The sequence below is a fragment of the Polyodon spathula genome, chromosome 13, assembly GCF_017654505.1.
Source record: "Polyodon spathula isolate WHYD16114869_AA chromosome 13, ASM1765450v1, whole genome shotgun sequence".
NCBI classification, from domain to species: domain Eukaryota; kingdom Metazoa; phylum Chordata; class Actinopteri; order Acipenseriformes; family Polyodontidae; genus Polyodon; species Polyodon spathula.
In genome coordinates this window covers 2,065,428-2,078,557 of record NC_054546.1, presented here as the reverse complement: position 1 = coordinate 2,078,557, position 13,130 = coordinate 2,065,428, and the positions used below count along the sequence as shown (strand labels likewise).

The window sequence follows — 13,130 nt, the reverse complement described above, 5'->3', positions numbered from 1 at the left end:
AAAGGGTCATGCTAAGGTTACAGAGGGATATCCAATAATATATTCACAATGTCACTACCCTTAAACAATGTTTAAAAAATCCATATTATACACTCCTAGATTCTCTTAACAATGCAGAATGGGAGTAATGGAAAGGCCCCCAATCCCTGATCCAAGAGCCTCTGCAACTCGGTGTTTAAAGCAAATACATCTTTCTGATTTGAGCTCAGAGTCTCTACGATTGGTTTTATAGAAAACAGCACTGATGTAACTGTTCTTCCTGAGGGTCTCTTAAACTGAGTGTAGTAAGAGGCTCTGAGCTCTGTGAACAATTTAATCAGGGAACTCCTTTTAGAATTACTATACTTGAAAATCTACATATGTTTAAATTTGTATTTGCCTATGTTGCAAATAACAGTTTTTTTTCTGATCTTAAATCACAACCCAACATCTATATTTTATAATGTCAATTACTAATAAAAACAAACTTTTTTTTTTTTTTTTTTTTAAAGACATGGGAATCAAAACATTATATTTTAAACATTATTTATTATTATGTCAACTGTATTAATCTGTATGCATTTTTTTATAAAATAAGCAAACAATTGTGGAGACTTTAGCCACAAGATTTTGAAACTGTCACTTTTTTTCTGAAGATAAATGATGAGATAAGGATCTTCTTGTTCCATTCGCTGCTGATTAGACTGTTAAATCGAGCAGTGCAGTTATGCAATGGGCTGAGTTTCCCTGATTAGCCACTGAAGAGCAGCATGCCGACCTTGCCTCTCCAGCTCAGCCCCGACCACCTCTCTGCACTGCTTGTGGTACTCATTCACCCAGTCTCTCTGCACAAAACAACAAGGTGCATCGTCAAGAAAAAACAGCAATGCGTTGTGTTTTCACCTCCGGTGCAAGATTAATGTCAAAGACCTTCAACGAAACAAAGCATATAGGATAATAAAATGTCTTGGAGTCCATTACAGGCTGGTACAAGGTATTGAGGGGTTAGGATAACGTCACTAATCAGTAAACAAAGAACATGTGCAGGTGAGGGGACTTTGTACAGTACTGTCCAGAACAGCACATTATACATTTGCAACATACAAGCAAGTTATCAGGTGCCAGTGTATGTCATATGAACGCTATGTGTGGTGAATTTGTTCTTACCTCCTTTTGCGTTAACATGTCAGTATTCATCATTTTTACTTGAATGGGGACAAGAGTAAGTGGTTCAAAAGTCAGACTGCCTCGGTTCCTGTAGTTGTACTAAACGTAAAAAAAAAAACGCAGAGTAATCAGTGCTTTTATCGAGCTCAAGGTAAACTGTGACTTGGTAATGCTGATTCTACCTTGCTTGGTTTAAAACACTCAAGAACCAGAAAAAAAAAGCCAGTAAACTCACCTTCGGTTTGGCAGGAACCACAAGTACAACATTTTCAATTCGAATTCCAAAAGATCCATCCTCATAAAATCCAGGTTCTAAAAAGAAAAAAAAGAAAAAACACTTTTTTTGTACTGCTCTATATATGATGATATATGATATAATCATGGTATTTCATAAGCAGTATGACCCATGGATAGGGCTGGTAAAGACCTTTTGTGCAGTTCAAATCCCTGAGTCACAATACTGGTTCTAATGCTGCTAGGGGGTTTAACAGCACTGGTTTCAGGTGCTTGAACAAATCAATTTGCAGCAGAAATGTAACATTACATTCTATCCTACCCAGAAAAGCAGTCAACCCAAAAGGATAAAAGGGGATCCAAACAAATCGTAGAAACTAGCTGTGAACGTGTACAGTAACATTTTAAAGTTAAAATAATAAATGAACAGAAATTAAAACAGTTTACCATCGCTGACTATCATCCCTGCCTCAAGAGGTTCGTCAGCAAAGGTTTTGTAGCTGATTCCACAGGGGCCCTCGTGGACATTCAGAAAGCACCCTACTCCATGTCCCGTCCCATGAAGGTAATCGAGACCAGACTCCCAGAGAGCAGAGCGGGCAAATGAGTCCAGAAGGTGCCCTACAGATCACAGAGCAGAGAGAATCAACCTACAGTCAAAGTGCTGCACATCAGCACGCAACATCCCTTACAAATACATTGTGTGAAGTTACTGTACCTCTGACATGCTAGCCTGGAATCAGAATGGTCTGTTTTCGCTTGAACCAGCCTAAACCTGGGCCAAAATCATTTGCACCTGGATCTGAGAAGTACCAAACTAGAAGTGTAAAGTAAGGGAAAATAACAGGGGATCTGAACAACTTGGTTCAACACAACGCTCAGCAAGCAATTCACCTTTCTCTGACCTCTTGTTCCCCAGTCACATTTATCAGTAACAATAGGGTAACATTGGATAAATCATTTGTAACTGTAATACATCGAATCCAATTAAGGATCTGATTACAACTTGCACAGCGTGTTTGGCTATAAGTGGCAACTTCCCCTCATAACACACATTTAGCCCAGTAGCTCTCTCGGGACAAGTACCTTTGGTTCCATTGGGAAAAACTGCAGCGCTTACAGCTATGTGGCCTTTCAGGACATAGGTGAAGCATTCCTAGGAAGTATACAGAATAAACTGGTTAGTAAAGTCATCAACAAAAAGAGAAACTTCCAAAATCATATCTGAACACACAGTTCCAAAGCTAATGCTTTTTTTAATTATTATTATACCACAAGCGTGCCATAAAATGACTTGAGGTATTTCTGCAAACAGATCTCAAGGTGCTAGGCTCCACATTGTACCTTTTCATAAGCTGTAGGGGTGCCAAAATGAATTGTCCGGGTTACATCAGTTGTTCCATCCCTGTGAAACGAAGCAGCTTGTATAAACATGACTGAATTTAAAAGGGTTAGATGTTTAAATATTAGTGTGCAGTTCAATGCTAGGTATTTTATCCAATTAATACAACATATTTAAAGTTGGACGCATATTTATTTTATCAAAATGTTTTTTCTTGCAATCTGGTTAGTTACAAGCATTACAAATATGTACCGATAAATCTAAAAAAAAATATCCAAGTAATTAAAAATAATCTAGCCCCCCCTAAATCAGGCTTGTCAATACACTTACTTGAACTGAGCTCCGGAATCTATCAGGTACAGTTCATTGAGGCTAAGGGTCCGGTTGGTTTCTGGAAGTGGACTAAGGAAAGAAAGCACAGCAGTGCCCATTATACAGTACAGCTGTACCCAACACCATATTCAATTGCAACATACACTTATCTAATTGTTTTGCTACCTGTAATGAATGATAGCACCATTCGGTCCAACGGCAGAAATTGTGGGAAAACTCAAGTCCACAAAGTCTTTCTGTTGACTGAAAAAATGTATGAGTTAATGTAAGAGTTTCCTTTTACCCTAAAAATACCCTGGGGGGGGGGAATAATCTGATGGTGGTTTCGGACTCACCGGCGAAGTTCTTCAGCTTTGTCAGCACTTGATATTTCTGTCACTGTGCCCTTTGGGATCTTGGAAGAAAAAATGAAAAGATGGTTGACTACTTTAGCTAAAGCTACCATCAGCAAATGCATTGATCTCTTGAATGAACAGCTAGCCAATTTTGCCACAGGTGGCGCCCCCAATGTTTCACATGGCCAGGTAAATAAAAGGAGCTGCAGGCAGTTACTACGCTGGACAATGTGTTCCCCTAAAGAAGGGGTACGGAAATGGGAGGAATGATGCATTAGTGTTGTGGGCCTATCAAAAAACATAAAACTCATCTCATTCCTAATGGATAAATAAACAAACATACCTCTTTATCTAACCATGCAAACAGTTCACAGAGCGCAACCGCATCTTTGATCTAAAAATGACAAGAATAGAGACATTACATTTGCACCTGCATAGTCACTTCTTTAATATTGAATACTGCTAAGCGTGAGCTGGATTCTGCCTGGTCTTACTCACATGTGCCCTCCTCATGCCTTCAATTTCAGTGGCGTTCTTCACTGCCTTTGCGAGGCATATGGGTGTGGATGGAGTTGGGGATCTGTGGATCTAAAGGGTAGAAACTTAAATCAGATTTTATAATGAGAGGCACCTGTTTAGTTAGCTCTTGAAAAGTCAACTCACTAAACATCAAAGCTTTGTCATCAGGCAAACAACATGAGAGATTCCGAGACCACGCCCACATTAAGCGCGTGCTTGTCCATCATATGGAACGTAGTGGCTCGAATTATTTATTTATTTATTTATTTATTTATTTAAAGTGAGCATGCAACTGATATAGATCACATGCTTTCAGTGGACTTGACCATTTGAAACATGGCTGAATTGTTCTTGAATTTATTCTGTGGTTCTGCACACCTTTGGAATGGTCTCTGTCAGCGCAAAGCTGGCTTTGTCACTGATCCACACTTTCTCCTTCGGACCAAGCCCACCACAGATGCCCTGCAGCTCTGTCAAGATTGATTCGTATGGGAGAACCTGGACTTTAAACTCAGGCTTAGGTGAGGCGTTTAACTGCAGATGTTCCTTCACAGCTGGATCAGCCATACGGTCTCCATTTATGAAAAGCCTGTGAAAGCGGAAAGCACCGATAATTACACACTTTATTTCACTGCTGATGGAAGTGAAAAAATCACGAGAAAGAGCAGCTCATCTGGCTTTAACCCTTTCAACTATGTGTAACACCATGCAACCCAGCAACTCCTTGACTTGACTTCACAGAAAGTTAAAAAGGACTGGCCTTTTTATTTTATACCCCAAAATACACTGCAAATATTATTTGTAAAATTACAGTATGCTTAGTGAAGATTCCCCTAGACTAGAAGAATTAGCTTCAATAAAAAGACAATTCTCTTACGAAATACAGATTTTTAGAACATATAATCAGAACATATAAACTGAAATTTAGAACATATAATCCAACGTCATGATCGGTGGTTGAACTGCATGGTTTTAAAAGAATATTTTTTTGTTGTTGGAAGATGTCACGACACATTGACAGTGGTGTAAGTTATCCACAATAAGGCTTTGAGGTATTCTGTGAAAAGGGCATTATTATAATAGAATATCTGGCCGATTAGTCAGTCTTCAGACAAGTATCTAACCGAATACACAGAAGCCTTGGCCATGCCAGTAGTGCAATACTGGTGATTTCTCCAATGTTACAAGCATTGAAGCCTGAACCCTTCAGTGAATGTTGAACAATAAATCACCCACACAACCCAAACAGCTTCAGGTAAATCACTCACACAACCCAAACATCTTCAGGTGAATCACTCACACAACCCAAACAGCTTCAGGTAAATCACCCACACAACACCCAAACAGCTTCAGGTGAATCACCCACACAACCCAAACAGCTTCAGGTGAATCACCCACACAACCCAAACAGCTTCAGGTGAATCACACACACAATCCAAACAGCTTCAGGTGAATCACTCACACAACCCAAACAGCTTCAGGTAAATCACTCACACAACCCAAACAGCTTCAGGTAAATCACTCACACAACCCAAACAGCTTCAGGTAAATCACCCACACAACCCAAACAGCTTCAAGTAAATCACCCACACAACCCAAACAGCTTCAGGTGAATCACCCACACAACCCAAACAGCTTCAGGTAAATCACTCACACAACCCAAACAGCTTCAGGTAAATCACCCACACAACCCAAACAGCTTCAGGTGAATCACCCACACAACCCCAAAACAGCTTCAGGTGAATCACCCCCACAACCCAAACAGCTTCAGGTGAATCACCCACACAACCCAAACAGCTTCAGTTAGCACAGCAGCTTCTTACAAAGAAGAACTGACTGTAATCAAATGTTAGCCAATGAATGTCATGAAGGCAAAATTCTATGGATCATTACTGCAGCCTTGTGTTTTAACCTGAAATTGTTTTCAGCCACCAACGACTTCTTACTAAATGTGATGGAAGAGTGTCCTCACTACCCAGTGGGCTATGTGGGACATCTATCAGCCTTGTGTTATGATTTTAAAGAATTTATTTTCTCCAGGGAACACAAACAGAGCATTCTTCCATGCAAAACACAGACTAGAAGCTTTATTCTTGTTGTATAAAATCGACATGTGAAAAGGTAAACATAAGGGGTCCATGTATACATTATATATATATATATATATATATATATATATATATATATATATATATATATATATATATATATATATATGGACAGACACACACACACACTACATCTTTTTACAACTAAATAATGAGGAAGCTATAGATGTGCATACAGTCAAAACTAATGATTTATGTAAAAGCAAAAACACTAGCACCAACTACCTACCTGATGGTGCTTCTCCCAATTATGGAATAGGCAAAGAACACTGGGTTATACTCAATATCTGCGCCACGGAGATTAAAAAGCCCTACAAAAAAGAAAACAAACACAATATTCCAGTATATGCAGCTGTTAAAAAAGTGAGGGACTTTAACCTGGGCCAAATTTCCCCTTAAAGCTCAACTATCCAGCTTGAAGACAGGGACATTTTGGGAAACAGCATGTACATGCAAAGGGCTTCTCTCTATAAACATCTTCAAATTACTAAGATATACACATTTTGTATTCAAAAAATGCCTCTTTCCAATCAAAGGATACAATAACTAACTAACCAAGCATGAACAGACAACCTTAGAGGACTAATTAACAAGCAGTTCAGAGCTTCTCGGAGTGCAGCATGAGCAGTATAGAATATTGCATGCACTATATTGTTTTACTCAAGTCTAAGTGTTGTTGATCTCTAAAATCCTATCACCTTTAATCTCAAAAGATCTTTCCCTTAACATACTTTCTTCTTGATCTTTTATATAATACAACTCCTCATCCTCCACCTCTCCTTGTCACACACTGTAGTTCTTATGCCATGCAGCCCTTCTTACTTACATGCGATTTCATCCAACGCTGTGATAACAAACCAGGTGATCTTTCTGTCAGCCATCTTTGTCCGTAACGATGTGATCTTATCCTGCCAAGTCATGCCTAAAAAGAAAACAGTTCATTTTCCCACCACTTTATATTTCCTCTGTGTATTGAAGTGTGTCTTAAAACAGGCTGATATCGTGGACTAGAACAGTCAAACATTTCACAGTACTTTCCACTGCATTAACTGAAAGATCTGTATGTGACTATATATGTATGTATACACTGACTATATTGTACATCTGTGTATGTTTGCATACATTTTACTTCTTTTATTTTTCAGTTGCTGCGTTGTTGTTTTGATTTGTGTTTGTTAAGACTCAACAATTCCCACAAAATAGGGATGTCACATATTTATCAAACATGAGCAGGTTATATTCACCTGTGTAATTCAGTCCCAGAACTATTAAGGGTGAACTGGGTCGGGCTGATCGATCCGTCCAAAATGGATCAATTAGGTTTTCTTGAACAGGGACAAGAGAGTGCCCAGCACTGGTCAGGGCTTTAGACATGTGCTTCCACTGATCTGCAATACAAAAATAAAAAAAATTAAAAAAAAACTATGTTTAACATTAGAACTGCCACAGTGGTCACTTTATTTCAAAGAAATGTATTTGGTACTTAATGGGTTGGTTAAAAAATGGAAACATATTAGATGCATTAGCTTTTAATCAGTCAAAAATAAGTAATTCTACAAAACAAAAGATATTGCTATTGTTTCTTCTTCTGCACTCGTTTACTAGAATCTATCAAAGGTGTCACTTCCAGTGGAAAGAGTCTGGTGCTAGTGTTGTATTATTTGACCCATCTTTTACTGACCTGCAGGTATGATCCAGGGATCAACTCCAACCTTTGAACCCTCAGGAAGAACACTTAGCAGCCAATCTTCCTGGGAAGGAGTTTCCTTTAAACCTGCACAAAAAATACCACATCTAACCTTGATTAGAGAATAACAATGACGCTTTAATAGAAGAACACTCTGAATGATATCCAACTGGAAACTATTCAACAAAGACAAAATATGAACCCAGGGCAATGTGAACTATTGTGACTAGAAGAAAAAACAAATCTGCTTGAGCCCATAGATCCTGCTGAGATTTTAAAACAAACAAACAAAAAAAATTACCCATCTTCATGAGAGTCCAGTTTTTGTCCATCTGCTGGGCCGCCTGCAGAAAATAGCGCCCATCTGTCCATATTGCTGCATGCTTCTCTGTGATAATAGCAGTGCCTGCAAAGAAATATTACAGCTTATTTGATTCAGGCATAAGAACTATAGGTCAGACCACTTGATCTCACCATGACAAATATTAGCTATGAATAACTGTCAATCAATGTAAAGTATCTCAATCAGACGTCGTTCTGTCTGCACCATAAGTGATCTGATCCCCGTCCTTGGGCTTCCTGTTTTGTGTTAAATATCTTCTCTCTAAAACGCATTTTAAACCAGAATATCAGCTACTGAACAAGGCACTTGCCACTGCAAACAATCAGACTTTTTTCTGTTAAAGGTATCACAGCAATCTGTTTTGTTCAAATTATAATCTTTTTGTTTTTTTTAATAATTAACACTGAATGCTTCGAGAGAAAATAAAATCCACTCAGGCCATCTTCTCAGCATAATAAGAACATAATATAAAATAAACAAAGGAGGGAATCCGAGATACATTTCTCATCAATGAAGGGTTAACAGCTCTGCCAGCTCCAGTACCTGCAGAGCCATTAAATCCAGAGATAAACTCCCGTCTGCAGTCACACGGTGCTATGTATTCACTCTGGAAAACAGAGGAGGGAGAGAAAACACTAATTAGGAGAAGTAAGACCAAGGCAGCCCATGACAAGCACACTGATTAGCCACTTCCTCTTTCAGTAGGAGGACAAATAAGTAGATACACACAGATAAGTACCACTGCTCTTCTCATTAAGGTAAAGGTCAGGCATGCTCATATCTGGAAAACAGATTGCACTGTATTCTGTATTAATCAGAGAATGTCCCTGCAATAAACTCATTCTTCAGCTTTATAAATCCACCTTCAGTTTCCACAAGACTAACTGGTGTTTTGAAAAGGGTTTTAAACACTAATTTCTGCTGCATTCAAACTTGCTTAATTATAAAGGCTTACAGCTAGAACTCACCTCTCTTCTATAGCTGAATTACCTCTTATGCCTCATTATAAAAAGCATTACAGAACCTGCTGCGATGTTTAGAAGCAGCGTATTACTTTCTTTTTCTGCATTTGAGGTTGTCCATATCGCAGAACGTTTTTTTTCAACATAGTTTTGATACTTTTTTATTCATATATAATAGGCAATTAAAACAATGGAACCATTTTTTAATTCAACTCAAGAGATGTTTCTTCTAAACACCCCAATGTATCCAGTGCTCCTTCGTGCAACAAAGTTGGTGCTCTGACTGAAATTAGTAGCGTATTGTGGGAACAGAAAACCAGCATTGTTGCTGGAGGGAGCGTGATCTGGATGCACTGCGATTCTTAGAAGACATTAGATTTTTTTCCTGAGGAACGTATTGGCCAGTTGATTTATGTCCCATGGTGTGTAATTGAAATTTTTAAATAGTATATTTTTATTTTTTACACATGAACGCTGCAACATCGACAGCACAGGACACAGAAAAGGTAACGCAATGTGTTTCTTGTAAACTTTGCAGGGTGTTGTTATGCAAAAAATGTTTGGCTTTTTTTCTCATTGTAATTTTTGTTGTTGTTGTCTTCTGCATACAGTACCTTAATAAATTAATCTTTACATGAATGAAACATGCTCACACAAAATCGATCTGCTTAATTCAACAGATTTCTAACAGACAAGGTAAATATGGAAACAGCTACAGCAGCTACAGTACCTGGTGTGCATCCCCTGATGGCACAATGTAAGCCTGTATGGGCTCCGAGATATACTTGCTGTTTTTCATTGCTTGGCGCAACTGCCGAAGCAGCTCAGTGGTGATCTTGGGAGGCATTCTTTCACCTGCATGAATGCAATTTCAAGTGAATTCAAAGAAAATTATTGAATTTTCTAATATGTTTCCCTTAGGAGTACAGTGAACCCCCACTGTATCAACAACACTAGGATAGTAAACCTGAAATTGTGACTTAAGAGTAAATAAGTAGTCCTATTTGTGAATCAACATCAAGTGCAGTGTTTTAAACACCATATATAACAGCAATCATAATTATGATTTCAAAAAGAGGTGCAAAAATTATTTATCTTGATCTTCCATTCCCTATTGCAGATGGTAAAATAAATGGATTCACAGGCTTTAAAGGGTGCGCCCTGACCTTCCGTCTCATAGTCTAAGGGTGCTCTTGTTTGCAAACTGAGTCAGCATTTTTCCTCACAGGCAACTATGATTCTGTTAAAGACAACTAATGGAATTTCACTCAATCCATGGTGCCATCACAAAGTGTGAAACCTGATGTATAGTACAGGATGGCACAGTGTATTAATGTGCTGGTCGTCAACTGGCACATAGCCTACCTAAGTGTAGCCGCACGCTGTGAAGAACAGAAATGCTGTCTCTTCCTTAAAATGTTCTGGGAGGAATGGGGGTGTTACCCTGCAGGAAAGGGTTTAAAGTGACATTTAACAGGTATAACTGCAGTGTATAAAAATGAATACAATACAATTCAGCCATGCAGAAAGATATATATATATATATATATATATATATATATATATATATATATATATATATATATATAGAGAGTCAATTATCCAATCTTTGATCTGCCGTACTGTTTAATCAGCCACACACCTATAATCACATGATGAATTACGTGTGGTGTATTACACACACAGCTTCTGCTTCGGCTATGAAATTTAGCTGCCAAAAAAATGACCCGCAGACTGAGGCAAACGAAAGTTACATAATTATTCAGACCACCAAACCTTAGATGGAGCACTGTGTGCTTTTAAATGTTGCAGTTACGCAAATTAAAACAGTCACCTCATTCTTGATTTGTCTTCTACTTCGTTAGTAAAGGCTGGAGATCCTAAGCAGCTAAGAACTTTTATTTTATAATTTCAATTTGGACGTTATTACAATGCCTTAACAGCAGGTATCAAAGTATGTACTGAATTGTATTCTTTGATTTTCAAAGTATGGTCTATGGTACGTTTAATTACAGTATTTCATTGCCTTAACTGTAGGTGTTAAAGTTTTAGCATATAAATTTATAAAGCTTTGTAATTTTGTATGCTTAATGTGATAGAATAGGTTACTAGCTATATATCATCAGTAGGTACTTCTGTACACACACACAGCAGTCAAGATAAGCTTTAAATAAATCCCAAATATGCACTCAACTTAAATGTAATGCTTAAAAATACATATAGCAATTTTGCAGCACAGCTTGTCTGACTCCCCTGCCGCCTCCCCTAAAACTTCCACTAAAAACTACATCTCCCAGAATACAATGTCTTCAGTTAATAGGAAACTGGTTATAAGAAAAACCAACCCAATAAAAACCATTATCCAATCTCTGGCTAGCCTTGTTGTCTCAAAGCTACAAATGTTGAAAGGTAAACACACCAGCCCAACTATAAATCCAACTGGAACCACCGTCAGATGGAACCACTAAAAAAAGGTGCTTAAAATATTAAACAAGCCGTTTTCTAACTTATTAATGCATTTCCTTAGTGTATGTATCTGTATGGCTTTATACTCAACTTTTAACATGTTCACTGAGTTTTAAGAATTTAATGTTCAAACAGAAGCTCTGTTTCTGTGCTTATCTTCATATATATATATATATATATATATATATATATATATATATATATATATATATATATATATATATATGACCAGTTTCTGTGCTTATCTTCAAAGTCATATTGGCTGTGGTCAATAAAGTGAATAAGAATAGCTGTTGTCTCTGATTTTATTTTAAGTTTTTGTACATTAGTTCCACTTTTACGGCAAAATTACACTGAAGCCTCTTTTTTAAAGCCTATCCCATTACCATTAATGATTGTACACTATGCACCGAGATTGCTCTGGACTTCAATGTAATGTTGCATTTTACCCCCTGAAAATACATTTTACTCTCAGTATTAAAATTCGTGGGCAAGTTACTCCCAGACCCAAAGCCTTATCTGCAGTGCTATGTGTGATTATTGTTATTTTGCTATTTTATCTAAATCAACCTAATAAGCCCATATTTCAATTAAATCTCAAAATATATACTGTATCACCTATTCCTGGGAGCTTGACTGAACATGATATTGCTGACAGTGCTAAGTTATACTGCGCTGGGATCTCCTCACACTACAAGTAGTACTGCAACTCTGGCGCGGTAGCACTAAACTGAATGTAACCATGCACTGGATAATGAAAGCTTCCAAAGGCTTTACACAAGGTGTAGGTCAAAACTGGCCTGGTAGCTTTTTCACTCATTGATAAAGTTTAAGCGTCTACACGTCAGTTTCCAGACATTTATAGCATTATTTTACTGGCTCAATTGAATAAAGGCACTCAAAATTAGTTTGGTTAGTAGTATTCTTTCATACCATCCTAGATATGATTTTAATCTATCCGGGCACATAATTACAGTTAAGGCTCCTGACAAGAGAATCTCTTCATGGAAATTATATATATAATTATGACCTACATATATAATATGGAATGTTTCACAACAGTGAAGTAGCCCCCAAGCCTCGCCCTGAAACCTGTCTGCAAACGGTAGACACTAAACTTTACTGGTGAGTGAAAAAGCTACCAGGCCACTTTTGAACTACACCATAGTATATGTAGGGATATACGTAAGATTGCGCAATATGTTGAAATGCAACGGTATCATAAGCTTTGAAGACTGCTACTGACTCTGCTGAGAAACAATCAAGAAATGACTTCTATTACATCCTATTACACAACGTTTTGTGTCATAAAGAAAACTAAAACCAAAAAAAGGTGTGCAATATTTTAGGTTATGTTTTGTTTTGTTTGTTTTTTGATGGAAACATCATCGGCACACTCACCAGCACACATCTACTGTACTGCGGTGGTAATACAACCGTGCAGACATGTGTACTCGGACTATTATACATGCATCAACAGCTTCCTTTACAAGGACTTACACAGTTATTCTTATACGATTGCGTTCAGTAAAATGCAGCGCTTCTACCTGTTTTCCCGCTTTGTTTTTGTGTTTGTTTTTTTGTTTTGGTTTTTTTTTTCTTGAATTGCTGTAGCTCCCTGTGTTAACAACTGCTTCTGGAAGCAGCCATTTCCC

At 37.8% G+C, this 13,130-nt stretch overlaps 1 protein-coding gene across 5 annotated transcripts; it reads right to left on the bottom strand.

Moving 5' to 3' along the window:
* Positions 1–530: 530 nt before the first annotated feature.
* LOC121326208 (xaa-Pro aminopeptidase 1-like) lies at positions 531–13,130 on the bottom strand. Of its 5 annotated transcripts, none has more exons than XM_041269426.1 (21): positions 12,976–13,130; positions 10,375–10,453; positions 9,740–9,864; positions 8,591–8,654; positions 8,006–8,110; positions 7,699–7,791; positions 7,262–7,405; positions 6,844–6,939; positions 6,247–6,328; positions 4,288–4,498; positions 3,889–3,978; positions 3,734–3,784; positions 3,391–3,449; positions 3,221–3,298; positions 3,053–3,124; positions 2,725–2,785; positions 2,467–2,536; positions 1,828–2,001; positions 1,382–1,458; positions 1,147–1,245; positions 531–824 (listed from the first exon to the last, which is right to left on the bottom strand). In XM_041269426.1, exons 3-21 carry the CDS (start codon positions 9,854–9,856, stop codon positions 705–707), a joined length of 1,863 nt encoding a protein of 620 aa, XP_041125360.1. In that variant the 5' UTR covers positions 9,857–9,864; positions 10,375–10,453; positions 12,976–13,130; the 3' UTR covers positions 531–704. The 5 variants fall into 5 exon arrangements, with proteins under 5 accessions (XP_041125360.1, XP_041125361.1, XP_041125364.1 ...); XM_041269427.1 differs by having other exon boundaries at positions 13,023–13,130; XM_041269430.1 differs by lacking the exon at positions 1,147–1,245.